Raw genomic sequence first — 17,303 nt, forward strand, 5'->3', positions numbered from 1 at the left:
GACGACCACCCCGTGTCCTTTTCCTCGCATTTACATCACATGCCGTGGGCGGTTGGCACAGCAACAGACAGGCAGGGAATTGCTGCAGCCTCCCCAACAAATCGGTACTCGCCTTTAAGGGTTTTCCTGCTCCAGTGAAATTTAATGATTCAGCCTTTGAATCATCAAACGGCAAGTTTAATGAGTCGATTCAGAGGAAACCAAAAAGTTTGAGTTTTGGTTTCATTATCTCATCAGAGAGAGGAGATGGTCAGGCTCAGTGTATACTAATGAAATATACAAAGGTAGACAGATTATCACACACTGAAGTTTAGAGTGCTGTAGTCCCAAGACCCAGATTCACAACTCATACATTATTGGATTAAATGACATAAAACTGAATCATAAACCTGAGGGCTTTATCCTGACTCTGACATGTGTTAACCCTAACAGTTGAGACAAGAGAAGATTAGAATCAAATCAAAAACGACTGTAAGGACTTAAAAACATCCAAAACACTCATCAGATGACTTTGAACACTATTGTTTTCACTTGAGTAAAATGATCTTGTTTTCTTTTTATTTAGGAGCAGTGTGCTGCTGTGAAGCGCCCGGGGAGCAACTTGGGGTTGAGTGTCTCGCCCAAGGACACGCAGACAGAGGAAGCCAGGGTTTGAACCGCCAATCTGGTGATTAAAGGTCAACCCGCTCTACCTCCTGAACCACAGCTGTGAAATCATCTGATCTCGTGCAGCACAGATAAAGAGATAGACACATGACACACATTGCCTCAGGGTGCACCAGACTACCAGACTCTCTGTACTCTCTGAGAGGCAAGTCCAGACAAATCCTCCGTCTCTGCCTCCCTCTTGCATATTCGGGACGGGCTTGTGCTGCAAAAGAGCGGCAACCCACAGAGCAAACATCCAACCTGACTCCTGCTGCCCTTCAGACAAAAACAAGCAGCACACGCCTCGGTGCAGTTGGCCTCTCACTCACTTACCTGGGGAGAAAAGGAATGGATCATAGAAAGAGAATAAAAGGATTATTTTTGTCTGAATATGGCTCAGTGCTAAAGCTAAAAACGCAGCTACTCAAAATTATTTCTTAAAAGAATCTTATGCCCATTATAGGAGAACATTTAAGTTAGAATTAGACATATTAATTACTGATATTGCATAATGTGATCAGTTTCAAATTGAAAGGTATAGTTCAATATTTTGGGAATTGCGTGTGCAGGTGATACGAGCGCACAGAACAGTAACCGAGAGTGGAAAAGCATCCTCGCAAGGGAGCATTTCTGCTCTTTGTGCACAAATGCGGCCCCGAGCTTCAGAGGTGCTGGTAGACAGATTATGTCACAGAGCCAGGCTCGCTGTTTCCCCGTCTTTGTGCTAAGCTAACCGTGTCTTAATCAAGAAAGTGACCAAACGTGTTTCTCAAAAGGTCAAACTGTTCCTTTTAAACTTTCAGCAATGACAAATGATTCTCCCCAGGGCATTTGAGAAACATTTTGACTGACTTATAGAGAAAATAAATGTTTGAAAAATGAATTAAGTTGATGTCATATTCCTCCACTTCCATCTGACTCAGTGTTGTTTTAATGTTCCCCTCAGTGTGTTCATTGATGCTGGCAGTGTGTGGATTCTGTGTTTTGAGCAGTTTACACCCCTCGCTTGTCCAGTGCCAGGAGAAGTAAACACACACCGACACACATGGAGACAAAGAGGGATGCAGGGCAGGGAAACTGTTACAAACTCCGGCACACAGACTGAAAGGAACCTCCTTTGATGGAGTGCTTACCGCCTGGAAAATAAACACACACGCACACTTTCCTCTGGCCTAATTTGGATCGTCACTCCTTCCGTCAGCCCTACACACAGTCGGACAACACAATGGTCCAGTGTGCACCCACTCAGACATCCAGCTAACTGGAGAATAGAAACAAACCACGTGGGAGGAGATTACCCCTTGATCTTTACCCTGCTACCAATCTGCCCACTCTGCTTGCTGCTTCGATAGAAAATAAGACACGTGACTATTTTGTTAAGATTTGGGTTGGTATGGGGATGGTAGAAGAGTGCATTTGCTAGTTTAGATCCATAGTTTGATCTGAGCTGCTTTGGTTTGGTCATAGATATTCAAGGTGACACAATGAGGAAATGTTTAGGTTCAATCCCCTTGCTTTATCAAAGTATAGTATGTCGAAAAAATTAAAAAATATCATAGTACAATATGTCAAAAATAATGAAAAATTCATAGTATACTCTAGTATGTCGAAAAAAAAAAATATCATAGTACAGTATGTCAAAAATTTAAAAAAAATCAGTGTAGTATGTCGAAAAAAAGTCATAGTATAGTATGTCGAACGAAATGTAAATATGTAATAATCGATAGAAATCATGGTAGAGTATGTTGAAAAAAAGTCATGTTATAGTATGTTCAAAAAATAAAAAAACTCATAGTATAGTATGTCAAAAATAATGAAATAAGTCATAGCATAGTATGTAAAAGATTTTTTTAAAAGTCATAGTATAATATGTCGAAAAAATAAATAGGTCATAGTATAGTAAGTCGAAAAAAGGTCAAAGTATAGTATGTTGAAAAAATAAATCATAGTATATTATGTCAAAAAAAATGTAAAAAGTCATGGTATACTGTAGTATGTTGAAAAAATAAAAGTCATAGTATAGTATGTCGAAAAAATTTAAAAAGTCAGTATAGTATGTCGAAAAAAGTCATACTTTATACTATGACTTCTTTTTAATTGTTTTTCGACATACTGTACTATGACATTTTTTAGACACTTGATAAAAAATGACTTTGTCGAAAAAAAGTCATAGTATAGTATGTCGAACGAAATGTAAATATGTAATAATCGATAAAAATCATGGTAGAGTATGTTGAAAAAATAGTCATAGCAAAGTATGTTGAAAAAAAGTCATAGTATAATATGTCGAAAAAATAAAAGTTATATTATATTATGTCGAAAAAAAATTAAAAGAAGTCATAGTATAGTATGTCGAAAAAATGTTAAAAGTCATAGAATAGCATGTCGAAAAGTCAGTGTAGTACGTAAAAAAATGTTTAAGTATAGTATGACGGAAAAATAAGTCATAGTTTAGTATGATGAAAAAATAAGAAAGTTATAGTATAGTATGTCAACATTTTTTTAAAAGTCATAAAATAGTATGTCGAAAAAAGTCATATTGTAGTACATAAAAAAAAGTCACAGTTTAGTATGTTGAAAAAATAAAAAAGTCATAGTCGAAAGTCATTGTATAGTCGGTCGAAAAAAAAGTCAGTATAGTGTGTCGAAAAAATAAAACATTTTTTATCAAGTGTCTAAAAAATGTCATAGTACAGTATGTCGAAAAACAATTAAAAAGAAGTCATAGTATAAAGTATGACTTTTTTCGACATACTATACTATGACTTTTTTTCGACATACTATACTATGACTTTTTTTCGACATACTATACTATGACTTTTTTTCAACATATTATACTGATTTTTTAAATTTTTTCGACATACTACAGTATACTATGACTTTTTTCATTATTTTTGACATACTATACTATGACTTTTTTATTTTTTTCTACATACTATACTATGATTTAAAAAAAAAAAAATTGACACACTATACCATGAATTCTTTTCGACATACTATTCTATGACTTTTTTTTAAATTATTTTTTTGCTTCTTTACTGATCATAGATGTTGTATGTTAATAGCCTATACTTGAACATCAGTCATTCTACAGGCCTCCTAAACATAATCTGGTTACCCCCACCGGGGATTAAATCTGTGTGTGTGGCAGAGATGTTGATCCATGTGGCGTCTGCCAAGAGATTTTCACCTGCTCAGGTTCAACTCTAAGGCCAGTGAGAGGGCTCTGTGGTTACTGTGTCAACCACTCATCACAATTCTCGTGTAGTTTGCACAAAAATGTTACCACCTACGTTGTTGTGTCTTGTTGTGTGAGCTACTGTTGGTATCTTTGTTGTATTTAGGGAAGGATTGTCACCTGTAGTTGCCTTCTAGTTTTGTCTAGTCAAACTTTTTCTGTCATTTGTACCCAGTGGTGGGAGAAGTATTCAAACCATTTACTTGAGTAAAAGAAGCAATGCCAAAGTATAAAAATACAAGTAAAAGTCACACATTCAAAATGCTCCTGGAGTAAAAGCACAGAAGTATTAGCAGCAAAATGTAGTTAAAGTATCCAAAGCAAAACTACTCAAAATGCAGAGTGGCTACTGCCGGTGTTATCCTATTATGATTATTGGATCATAATTACTTTTGTATTAATATGTAAGCAATATTTAATTAATATTGTCATTAGTCAAAGTGGAGCTAATTTTAACTACTTCATATACCTTTGGTCGTTTAATCTGTAACAATGGATTAATTTTATAAACTGATTATATGTTTTGTGTTTTAAGTCTTAATTTGAAAAGTAACTATAGCTCAAATAAATGTTGTGAGGTGAAACATAGTGAAGTACAAAGTAGCAACAAAATGGAAATACTCAAGTAAAGTACAAGTACTTGAATAAACGCACTGTTACTTAGTCAAGTAAAGTACAAGTACTTGAGTAAATGCACTTAGTTACTTTCCACCACTGTTTGTACCCAACGCCTGGAAGATTTTTCAGCTTTACTCCTGCAGTCTAGTTAGTAAAGGGAAATCACTTCACTGGGTTAACAGTCCCAGTTTGGAGACCTCAGTTTACCCACATCAACATCTCCCTCTAGTGGACAATGTTGACTACAGAGGAAACTATTTCCTCCTGTAAAGTGAAGTATTTCTCATCGTCATAAACACCAGTGGATACTTTCTTTTCTATTATATGACATGAATTAGAACCAAGGGCAGTGACAGGGTTAAAATGTTTTACTGTAGTGCTACAGTACGCAACAGGTATGAATGAAAACATCGGGCAACATCATGTTCTCTGTAGTTTCGTTCCATATGACAAAAATATCTGGCATGTAGAATCCCCACAACATGGCAGTAGAGTAGAAAACAGGTAAAGAATGAAAAGAACAGACAAAATTAAGGTGTAAATAAAAGCATTCAAAGAGTCGACTTCCTTCTTGTGCTCTCTGATTCTCTCCCATTGGGTAGATCAGTACTGGCAATGGAGACTGAAATTCAGGGGTTAAAAACCAGTAAAAACCGAGATCACAGATCTGGCTTTGTATAGCACAACCATTAATGGCTTACTCGCACACATGTGCTCCTTCACACTCACACACACACACACACACACACACGCACACACAGACGTACAATATGACAAACCCATACAACCCTGGGAGAGCGATTGTCGCCCCTGGTCTCCGTCCTCCAAGCTCAATTAGATTAGGAAAGTCAAGGTTAATCACCCAATAAATACATTCTGAAATCTCTTTTTGAAACACGGACCTCAAGACAAATATATACAAATTGATTAAAAGAAAAACAAAAAACTCATTACTAAGTGTTTACATCTTAAAAACAGTCACTTGAACGTGGTGTGGACCAAGATGCACACGCAAACCCCTTCTATTAGGCCAAAATATTCTAATTTTTTTCTTGTATTTCCCCTCTATCCCGTCCTCCACACGCTGCTCCTCTATGTAACTGATTGTACACACTAGTGTCGTGGTCTAGACCAAAAGCAGTGCTATGCTATTATCCCTTCTGTTACAGCACTACAGGCACACAAATACAAAGACACTCTGTTTGGCTCTCTGCCCTGCCTCATTCCCATTATCCATCCTTCCTACGTGTCACTACAAACACACACAGTGCTCCCTGTAAACAAGTACTCTTTGTCCTCTCGGATTATAAATACTGTTTTGGTAAAATCATCATCATTAAAAGACGAGACGGAGTGTATTTGAGCGTACATCGATACAAAACACACAGAATTGCACTGTTGGAAGATATTCCTTCTTCGTTTGTCGTGTTTTTTTCTTCTTCTTTTTTGGCTTCAGCGTTAAGGCCCAAATCTGGAGTGGAAGGGGAATAGGAGAAGTCCAAGCGGTGATCTGCCTGCGCCCATAGGGCCTATTGTACTGTAGGTACGGACGACACACATACAGGCACACGAACAGATAAACAGTATTGCAGGGCAATATAAAAAGATACTTGGGAATGGTGAAACATCCTCTTTGTCTTCTTTTTGCAAAATCATTCGTCATCTTCATCATACATTTCATCTTCTTAGCCGTGCTTGTCTCTCATCCCTCCTTTCCTGTCCAAAGTGCGTGGGTGCCGGTGCTATTTCAGTCTGGCTACACTAGGGGGTGCTGTTCCTCTCTGCAGATGACTGACAGGCGGTGGCTGTGGCTGTGTTTATTGCTTTAATGTCCGTGCTCCTCCCCTCTCAGAGGAAACAAAAAGGGACAAAGTTGCCCTCTTAACACTGATCTGAGGTCTCCGCCCTCATCTGCTGATTGGAGTCTGTGCTTTTTGGAGGGATCTGGTGCCAGATCAGTGCCAAAGGGAAACTCCTCCCTGAGGAACGGGCTCAGGTGAAGACGTAGTTGAGGAGGAGCTGAGAGAGGAGCAGGACGCAGAGGATGAGACAGTGACGGCCCGTTAGCGACACGGTGTCGTCTGACGCCCTCTGACGAGACATCTGACGACTCAGAGCCGCCAGGTTCCTACAGGGAGCGAGAAGGGTCGGGGGAACAAGTGGTTAACAATGCTCAGCGGGAATTAAGTCTAAATGTGAAACTATCACAATAAAACACACAAATCTGTCAAAAACAAGACTCATACAATGAAAAGCTGAAATGATCCATTATTATTTTATATACTTATGGATATTTTTTGTTACAGACGCACTAACACCATTTAGTATTCATCCAATAGTGGATATCAATGTGTGAATTTCTGATTCTACTTTTGAATGCATATCATAAAATGTCAAGTCTTACACTATCCTTACCCTAAACTTATACATGACTGTTTACAACTGTTTCAATTTCAAATTCAAACATATTCAAGGTCTGACCTCTTAAAGGAACAGTGTGTAGCATTTACTGTAGAGGGATCTACTGGCAGAAATATAATATTAAAATAAGTATATTTTCATTAGTGTATAATCACCTGAAAATAAGAATCGTTGTGTTTTCGTTACCTTAGATTGAGCCGGCCGCCATGTTTATACAGCAGCCCAGAACAAACAAACCAAACAATGGGCTCTAAATGGGGTCATTAGTGTTTTTACGATGTCGCGTCGGCCACTGTAGTTCTCCTGCACGCTTGGCATACTGGAGAAGTTTCAGTTGGTTGCAATCTGCAACCTCACCGCCAGATGCCATCAAATCCTACACACTGCACCTTTAAGACATTGTACTACCCCAATTCCCTCCACAAATGTGTGTGTGTATGTAAATAAGTATTATTTTCACCTCTGGATGTCCTGCTGTGTCTTCTGTATGGATGTGACGGAGGCCTCTATCATGGCGATGTCCTTCACCTCTTTATTGCACCGTGCACACTGGTTGGAGAATCCTAGGCACATGACATGTGAGAAGAAGAAGAATAAGACTTGTGTAGCGCAATTTAAGATTTTGTTAGTTTTCAATTAATTTTTTTTTTGTTCGTTTTGAATGTGAGTGTGTGTGTGTTTGTGCACCTCACCTTCATTGTCTGAGGACTCGTGTGTTGGTTCTGGTGTGGTGCTACTGCTCTCAGTGTTCTGGCTGCAGCTGGACGGCTGGCTGCTGGCCTTCCTTCGTTTCCCATTCATCTCAGCCTGAGAGGAGGTAGACAAGCATTAAGTGTAAATTCAATCCTCACTAAACTCTGCTCCAAATTAGAACCGAATCCAAAATGCCAAGAGCCGGTACCCGCTGCTTTCTGGACTGGATGACACTTTGCAAAGTGATACATTTTGTTTTTGTTTTGTCTAGGCGCAATGGAAAGATTAATTAGAGTTGTGAACACACAGTCTGGGTAAGGCCGTGCGCCATGGACCGCCGGTTTTATTCTCCACTCTATCTCCACTCTGTCACTCCACACAGCAGCTCGCTACTCTTATAACACCCGTCATCATTCTCAACCCAGTTGTATGTTTTTCTCCAGCACGCAATGAATGTTATAAAGTGAATTGTGAATATGAATTATTACGATTTTTAGGTTGTAGCGGGCTCAGATTTAAAGCTAGTGTGAAGATACTGGTATCGCCCGGCATATGAAACCAAAAAAATATTGGTGCCAACCATGTCATACTAGCTTGTCGTGAAGGAGGTTAAATAACGCTCCAAACTTATGCAAAATTTTAGCAAGGAAAAACTGTCATGGCCATTTTCAAGATATGTGAATGAAAATGGGTTCTATGGGTACCCACGAGTCTCCCCTTTACAGATAATCACATGCAGTTTGGGGCAAGTCATAGTCAAGTCAGCACACTGACAGCTGTTGTTGCCTGTTGTGCTGCAGTTTGCCATGTTATGATTTGAGCATATTCTTTATACTAAATGCAGTACCTGTGAGGGTTTCTGGACAATATTTGTCATATTTAATTGATTTCCAATAATAAATATATACATACATTCACATGGAGCAAGCATATTTGTCCACTCCCATGTTGATAAGAATATTAAATACTTGACAAATCTCCCTTTTAAAATGAAGTTTGAACAGATAAAAAAATGTGCGATCAATTTTTAACTATATATATATATATATATATATATATATATATATACACACAATTGAGAAAGAAAGGGGCTGATCATGCTTGTCAGTGATTTTGTAGAACCTAAAGATCATGTGCAGTCTGGCCTGACAGGAAGCAGTGCAGCTTTCCTTTTGATGAAATGTCAATGACAAACTCATCAATAATAGATCAACATAGCTCTAGTTTGGAGGTGTGTGATTGGTCTGACTAACCTTCTGTTGGCTTGCCCAGCTGTGGCTGTAGGAGAGTCCGTTGTGTTGCCTCTGGCTTTTCTCGTGCGTCTGAACCACTCCGTCCTTCTCAAACTGAACCAGACAGCGCTCAGGGTCCCACGCTCGTGTGCTGCCAAACAGGACAAAATAATGAGCTGTCGATGCAGTGTAATTTAAATCTGAACATGTCATCATTTCCACAATTTTCCTCTCCTCACTCTACAGCTCAATCCTTGTTATACTGACCTAAAATCTAAACTAAAAAAAGGCAGAACAGTGTGTGCCATCTCCTGTGTTTTATTTGCTTGGTGTCAGTGTGTTCATACTCCATGTGCCTGTAGGTCCACTCGGAGGTGACTGGGTCCTGATGGAAAAGCCGTGAGAGCCAGGGTTTGTCTCCTCTGTCCCTGGCCTCTCCCCGCTGAGCTTCCTCCAGCACAAACTTCTCCTGGGTGGCCCGCATCTGGTCCCGATCCATGATGGCACTGGTCACATGCTGCCACAACCTGTCAAGAGCACGTTAAAATCACATGAGCATGGGGCATGCATATTGTACAAGTAAGTATCACCTAAATCAGCAGTAGTTTTCTAATTGTTAGCTTGTGATGTGGTCACAGATATTTCTCACAGCAGACATTTTAACCTTGTCAAGCACAGATGTGGCTAATAACATTACTAATGGCTGCATTCCATTTAGGTGAGCCAGGTCCAGAGCCCTGGTATTGTGCATATTGGCTCACTGACGTAACATACTGACTGACCTAAACGGATACCATTATTAAATGTGCTAAATCCGATATCCAGAGCATTATTATAGCATAGACACAGAGGAGTAATGTCTACCTGAGCAGAGAATGAAGTCTCGCTCCCGTCGTGTGTGTTGTAATCCGAGGTTCTCCTTTGAGAACATAGCCAGGCCGGCTGGCCGTGCTTTTAGTACATGTTGGTGCCCTACTGGCTCTTCCCAACCAACGGCAGCGTCATGGAAGCGTAACACCCACCCTCTGGTTCCCCCTCAAATCTCTGTCAGCACTTTCGCTGTTGTTTGCACTGTTAGCACCGTTAGATAGGCTCCCAATCCCGTATTTAATATCTTTAATGTTTGTTAATTAAGCCTGTTTTACTTGCAAAATGTATGCTGCGAGAAATGAGATGTTCATTTCCTCAAATTAACAACATTCAAATTATGAATAATGATTGATTGACATACATAGGTGACGTATGAATTAAGCATGTGTGGTTTACCTTTCAGACTCAAACTCTCCCTGCTGGTCTATTTGAACCACTTGTCTCTTGAGGCGGCTGCTGCGAATGTCTGAGCTCGGGTTCCACAACGTCTCCTGCTGGCCCGATCGCTTCTCATTAATGAACACCTCATTGTCCTGAATACAGCAAAGGCAACAACATGTTCAGTCCAATCCTATCCCACTGGAAAATATTTATATTTATTTCCAGAGCGTAAAATGATGAAGCTTATGTTGAAACCTTTCGATACTTTCTTACTTTTACGGATCCTTCAGCCCTCTAAACGGACTCCTCTACTTCATCTGTCTCCGAACTGCTCCTAAATCCTCTAATTACCAATTCTGCCTCCAATTACAACAGAGAATGACTGAATACTGAGTGGCAGTGAGAAAGTAGCAGAGAGGGATGCTGAAAGATGAACTTAAGAGGGAGATGGAGATGGCAGGCAGGGGGCTAGAAACTGGATAAAAGCTCTCACCCAGTGTCCATCAACGGTGGCCAGTAGCTCCTCTCCCACCAAGATCTTCCCGCTGATCTGATTCACAGAGCAGGCTCCTCCGAGGAAAGGCTGCAATCAAAGTGTAAAGATGTTTACCAAAACTGTTGTTATCTCAGAATGTGTAGTACCAACTGCTGACAAGTCAAGCAACTATTATAATATAAGAAAAAATAAAGTACATTTACAAATATTACTGATGTATACCTTGAGTTTGAACTCCAGCTCTGTGAAACATTTTGTTTTCTCACACTCGATGGTGACCTTCCCACCCAGCTCTAGTGTCATGGTGCCGTACAGGATACCTACAGGAGGCACAGGTACAGTATTACAGCATCAGATCAACAGCACATGAATGAACAGAATGTAGATGAGGAGAACAACTAAACCCCGGTGGAAGTCCACAGATAAATCACGTCATTCCCTGTGTTGACGTAAGGTGAGGAATATAATTTATGATCTAGGCACTCGCAGTGAGTGCAGTCCTTGACTGGACTGTGAGACAAGATAAAGACGGTAATTTACAACATACCCATGTACACTCTGAGAATAAGCGGAAACCCGACCCGACTTAAGATTCCACCCATCATCCATCTCTAATTTTGGCTGTCTGCCATGTGAGAGTTCACATTCAGAGCAGAGCAGGGTGCTATTTAATTTCCAGTAGCTCAGACGCACTGGCTCCGACAGATGGCTGCAAAAGTTACAGCCACGGAAGATGAGTTTAGGGTGTTAACCTCATGTGCTAGAGCTGTGTTTGGTAATTTAAGTGTGACCATGAGGAGCTTAGCAACAAACAGCCAAGGTCAGTTGAGTGCGGCAGGAACTACAAACTAAAATCATTCAGGAAAAAAGGCCAACATGTTCTGTAATGATTCTTTGTTGTAACACCGTGTCTACACAGGAGGTGTAGCGTGAACAGCAGCAGCAGCTTCAGTGCTCCATCTGTGTCTAGACAAGATGCATTCAGCCCAACACACAATCAGTGTATTTACGCACATAAACAGGAAGAAAATAGACATTAAGTGTAAAAGTATGCGTCGGCTGGTGTTAAGCATGAGCCGTTACGCCGCCTGTGTAGATAGATCGTAAACTCTGGACACATTTTCCTGAATTAAATTTGTGTTTGACTGCTGTGTAAAAACTTTGATTGCTCCATGAGATGGTAAGCACGATAGGTGGATTCTTAAGACAGTGTTGACTAGGCTTGCGGCGGTAGTCGGTTTTGCACGGTGTTCGGGCATACATCAATAACATTACTTGCCCGCCGCCCCCCAACGTCGTTGTGTTTTTTTTATAGAAATAAAACCTATTTCGTTCATTTTTGCGTATCAGCGCCGTGTTATCAAAACATAGTCGACGGACGCTAAACTGAAAGTGAAAGTGTCAGTTCCGTACAGAGTCTCAGCTCAGAGTAGCAGGAGTCAGATTTCACACACTGGGATGAGAGAAAGTTGACAGACAAGACGATGGCGGAGGATTTGGTGTCGAAGCGAAGAGCAAAACAGCCTATTTGGCAACATTAATGAGGCAATCGCAGTGCAAAGGATGGAGCGGTCACAGGTACAATTGGTAACACCAGTGTTGTCACAAGTTTATTAACCTGTGGGAAAAATGTCCTCACTGTGACATCCCTAGAGCAGACTAATTGCTTGTGAATTCCACCTATTAAACTGAACTTAGCTTTTAACATCCTAAATTGTTAATGAGTAGTTGATGAGTAGTGCCAGAGGTCTCTTTAGATGCAAGGCACCTCATAGATCCACATGCACTCATTCACTCACAATATCCCATCTGCCCCCGAGTAACTACATGACATTCAGTTTTCCAAGCCACCCAACTTCATCCTATCTTTTCTGTAATACATAGCGTCCTTATTGTCTGTGACCGTGCGTGTCCTTGTTTTAATTTACTTACTTAAATCTACAGTACAGTACTTAACATATTCCAACCATGTAATTAGCTGGCAAATGGATCCAATAGTATTCAAGGGGACAGCGAAGGTGACTGTTTCGTTCTGAATTAACAAAATTGGATTGTTATTAACATAACAGGATTAAGAGGTACAGCAACACCAAAATGGACCTTCTGTCCTCCCTTAAGTGTCTAAAGAATGTATAGCAATAAATAGCATATTAAGGAGATTTGGGAACCTACTGCCAATGTTAACATAGCAACAAGGACATGGACAGAGTAATTAATGGTCATCAATATTTATTTTAGGTCTATTACCTTTGCAGTGCGCGTACGGCATGGTGATGACATACTCCTCGTCCCTGCCCAGGAACAGCAGCCTGGCTTTACCTTCTAGGATAGCTGACAGAGAGTTACCTACAACAGCAGGAGAGAGAAGCACTTGATTAAAGAACACAAGAATCAATTCTCCTTGTAGATCCCCCTTAGCTTATACTGACATTGAAGTCATCTGTCGTGCCTCAAAGCAGAAATGTGCAATTTATCTTGAGATGCACGGACTACAGGATCAAACCTGTGCCCACATTGTTGTGTCCTTGCATGACTATAAATGTGTGTGTATTGGTGACATTGGACAAACAGATTACAGAACAGATTATTATGTTGTGTACCATAAAACTTGGATTTGGCCAGGATGCTCCCACTGATAGAAAAACCATCCTTCCTATTGCAGACATAAAAGGCAGAGATGGGCGGATGGTGGGACACCTGGTAGAGGAAAGAGACAGAGAGACATTTGAGCAGCAGTGTGAGGAAAAAGAGGTGTCAGGACACCCTCTAGCACATATCAATTTTACACTTGCTGCATTTCACAGGTGTGCGCTCTGTCAGTTTGCTGAATTGTGCGAATATATTTCACACAAGGGATGAATCGCGTCCTGTGCATTTACACATTCGAGCTGTAAATGTGGTTTCACCTGTTCAGCTATGTAGAAAGTGCAGCTGTCGGTTTGAGGATGAAGCCAGCAGCAGCGAAATGTTTCCCCCAGGATTGGGTTGTAAGGCTTCTTCAGACCCTGCAAACACATACATACACATTAATATCAATGACACTTAACCAATACCCGGTGGTGAGGACCAATTACATTGCAGATGATTACTGGATCAAACTGGTCTCATCGATGCCATTTAAAAAGCTAAGTCACGGATAATAAGCATCACCATGGAACACATTACCTCTTGTCTGGACTCAATAATTCAGCAGTAGAGGTGTAATGGTACGTGTATTCGTATTGAACCGTTCGGTAGAGGATGTTCAGTTCAGTAAGCGTCATCCTTTCTATACCCAAACAGCTCTTTATGTCTACTACTTGCACACGCAGAAATTCTGGAGCGCGAGTTTTAACCGGAAAGTTTTGGCAGTGCACCAGTTGTTGTCAGATGTAGGATGCTAGTTGGTTTAGCCGGTTTAATCAAGCTCAATGGAAAATGATTTGTGTCAAACTGTATCTGTTTGAAGTGTATCAGTATCTGTGGATACACTTCAAACATTTCATTTACAAAGGCATGACCCGAATGTGTCAATTAGCAACAAAAACAAGACTGGACGACGAGTCCGCCTCCGCACAAAGCGTTCAGGCAGCCTCAAGTCAAATTTTCAAATCACATTTGAATTATATAGCACATTTCATACGGCAGGCAAAGACTCAGTGTGCTTCAAATAAACAGGCAAACATCATAAATGACCTATAAGATAAGAAAGTATTACAGTAAAAGGGGAATAAGATAAGGTTATTATTATTAATAAAAACTGAGTAATAATAATAATACTGAGTCTAATATAAAAGTTGTACCTGTTAAACACACACTATACACAATTAAAAGCTTGCGAAAAACACATGTTTTCAAGTCTGCTTTTAAAAGACGAATCACAAGTGTTTTGCTCACAAGGTTTTACCGACAGGGGAGTTAACGAAGAGTGATTCTGGTGCCTTAAAGCCTTGGGACCTACTAAAATAATCTCTGCTTTGTCCTCGTTTAGCTGTAAATACATTTTGGCATTCTAATATTTAATAACAGCAACGTATTTAATTAGGTCATTCCCCGGGCTAAGATAGTTGGCAGAATTAATGACCGTACCAAAGCAATAACTACTGCTATAAGAGTGTTTATCACACTCAAATCGTAGACAATACAGAATTAAAACATGGTCAAAGTTTTTTAAGCCCGCTATAACGTGCCTTCACGTGTGCATTTTAGTCAGTCCGCTGTGCCTGCCCTGTATAAACAAGCGCTGGTAGATGTCCTAATAATGATTGTGGTTATCGAGTTTCTACCCTTTCATCTCCAGTGAGCATCCTAGAGGTAGTAAGTGCAAAAAAGTGTTGAGCGAGCCCAGTTGAATCTACAGGCGTTATCTGCTGGCTCATGTTTGGTGTTTTCCTGCCACTGAGGAAATAAATTCCTAACGAATGGAAACAAGTGGGAAGAGTCTCCTGACGTTTTAACTGCAGAAATCGACCCAGGACAGAGTCATTTGTCGAGCGGCCAAGTAATACCGTTTCACAGCATGTCATGTTAGAAGATGGTGAGCCCAAAAAGGGCAGTCTGAAAACTGCTAGCACTCAGAGAAAATTGCCCAGTGCTCCCAAAAACGACTGCAAGAGCCAGACAGGAGAGTGTGAATGTGTGACTGAAAAACAGAGTGGAGAAATGACCATCTACAGAGCTGTTATTCCGCTGAAAGCTACGGCAATCACCGGGTGAATCCATGGAATTTGAAAGACCACTAAGCTATAGTATAGTATAGTATAGTATAGTACTGAATAATAATAATGAATTCATACTACTTTATTATTAGGATTATTACGAGGATTAGAGAGGTAATTACGCTATACAGCTGCGTCTTTAAAAAGTCTTTATCCAAAAACAGGTGTTTCATCTTATAATCGGGGTTGTCCTATATTTGGGCTACTATGATAACAACAAGCCATCTGGTATAACAGTGATAAAATCTTACCTTGGGCTTCTTGTAGAAGCCAGACAAGTACCATCTCAACACCTGCTTGATCCGACCGTATGCACTCTCCTCCAGTGTAGCTCTGTGCCAGTAAAGATGGTGAGGGAGACACAATTATGACAAGAAAAGCAGACGGATAATAATTCCAGTCTTCATCTGACTTTGAAGGTAAATGCTAAAATGTGCATGCTCTTATGGACACACACACACACACACGAACAGACACAGTATAGTGACTTTAAGTGACTGACTGTGAGAGCAGATCAGCGTGGTAGTAGTAGTCAGACAGCTTGTCCAGGAAAGAGCGGGGCTCCAGGATGAAGGTGGGCAGCACCACCTTGGACAGGTCCATGCCCGGCCGCAGCTGCTTCAGCAAGGTCCAGATCAGACCCTTGTTCTCCTCTGATACAGTCTCCACCTGGGACGCCTCCCCAGCCTTAAGTAACACAGACAGACACGAGTGCACATGAGTGAGTGGACCTTATAGTCACATTGATGGCTCTCCGGTCAGAGACCTGGGTTGCATTTTTAGACATTTTGCGATATTCTGAGTATTGAAATAAGATATATTGTGATGTATTGAGATTTATTACTTTTTTTCAACTGCAAATAATGCAATTTGTCAACATCTGTTTTATCTGTTAAGATACAGATTTCTCACTGTTCATCTCAGAGTTTTCATTCACCTATCTTGAGGTGAGAGGTCAAGGGACCTCTTTGAAAATGGCCATGCCAGTTTTTCCTCGCCAAAATTTAGCACAACTTTGGAGCGCTATTTAGCGTTCTTCCTAACAGGCTAACATGACATGGTTGGCACCATTGCTACGGTATTGATTCCTTCTAGTTTCTTCACTCTAGCTTTAAGACTGAGCCTGCAACAACCTCTGAAAGACAGAATAGCGTCCGTATGATTGTTAAGATGTTTATGGTTTATATAATAAAAGATCGACGTCGGTGTATTGATAAAATATTGCCACGCAAAATATCGCGATACTATGCTGTATTGATTTTTCCCCCCACCACTACTGAAGATGCATTTGTTTTTACCTTTTTCTTGCTGCCTTTTTGAACATAAAAAGGTCAAAACTGCTGTGAGGGAACTGTAGGAAAACAAGACAAGGCGGAGCTCCCTACATAAATACTCTCAACTGTAAACTCAGCTCCTCACCTCAGCCATCTCCTCTGTGCTCTGCTCTACATAGGCTGTGGCCTGTGGCCCCGGGGACAGGTCGTCTGATTGGTCCATGTCGCTCTCCTCTGTCAGCCTTCCACCGTTCTCATTGGCCGTTGTGTCCCAGTCATCATGAGCCTCGCGCTCTGATTTGTCTGAAAAGCCGTCATGCTCCATGTGATGATTGCCCAGCAGCACACTGTCATTCAACCTAGCAGTAACAGAAGAGAAGTGAACATCAAGGTTAGGATTATATTAAACAACCCTGATATTTAACTGTTTTAGTGCTACTGCATGTCCAGCTTAGACAAACGTCTTCTGGAAATGATGTAATAAATTACAGATGGAGAATATTTACAGGATTTAATGAGGTAGTTCCCCCGTAAAAAAAAAATGTGTGCTGATCTTTGACAGGTTATATCTTAATCAATTAGAACTGGTATCATAAGTGGCAGCAGGTCATTACCAGGGATGATTCAATTGAGTGTGGAAGCTTGGGGAGGTTTTAATGACCGTGACAAGACATTAAAGATGAGCAACGTCACATGACATTACAAATATCTTATTTAATTTTACTTCAGTGCTGC

At 40.5% G+C, this 17,303-nt stretch overlaps 1 protein-coding gene across 7 annotated transcripts in view; it reads right to left on the reverse strand.

The window, feature by feature from the left end:
• Positions 1–4,857: 4,857 nt before the first annotated feature.
• The window catches only part of osbpl5 (oxysterol binding protein-like 5), a 59,297-nt gene continuing 46,851 nt past the window's right edge, over positions 4,858–17,303 (reverse strand). For all 7 annotated transcript variants that reach the window (XM_037767862.1, XM_037767860.1, XM_037767866.1 and 4 more), the window contains 14 exons: positions 16,714–16,927; positions 15,797–15,981; positions 15,546–15,627; positions 13,504–13,602; positions 13,198–13,294; positions 12,845–12,943; positions 10,820–10,917; positions 10,595–10,684; positions 10,117–10,253; positions 9,198–9,377; positions 8,872–9,001; positions 7,618–7,732; positions 7,386–7,488; positions 4,858–6,632 (listed from right to left, as the gene is read on the reverse strand). In XM_037767862.1, coding sequence (XP_037623790.1) covers positions 6,497–6,632; positions 7,386–7,488; positions 7,618–7,732; positions 8,872–9,001; positions 9,198–9,377; positions 10,117–10,253; positions 10,595–10,684; positions 10,820–10,917; positions 12,845–12,943; positions 13,198–13,294; positions 13,504–13,602; positions 15,546–15,627; positions 15,797–15,981; positions 16,714–16,927 — 1,765 coding nt within the window. In that variant the 3' untranslated portion in view covers positions 4,858–6,496. The remainder of the gene's footprint in view (positions 6,633–7,385; positions 7,489–7,617; positions 7,733–8,871; positions 9,002–9,197; positions 9,378–10,116; positions 10,254–10,594; positions 10,685–10,819; positions 10,918–12,844; positions 12,944–13,197; positions 13,295–13,503; positions 13,603–15,545; positions 15,628–15,796; positions 15,982–16,713; positions 16,928–17,303) is intronic.

The sequence above is a fragment of the Sebastes umbrosus genome, chromosome 4 (genome assembly GCF_015220745.1).
Source record: "Sebastes umbrosus isolate fSebUmb1 chromosome 4, fSebUmb1.pri, whole genome shotgun sequence".
Taxonomy (NCBI): Eukaryota; Metazoa; Chordata; class Actinopteri; order Perciformes; family Sebastidae; genus Sebastes; species Sebastes umbrosus.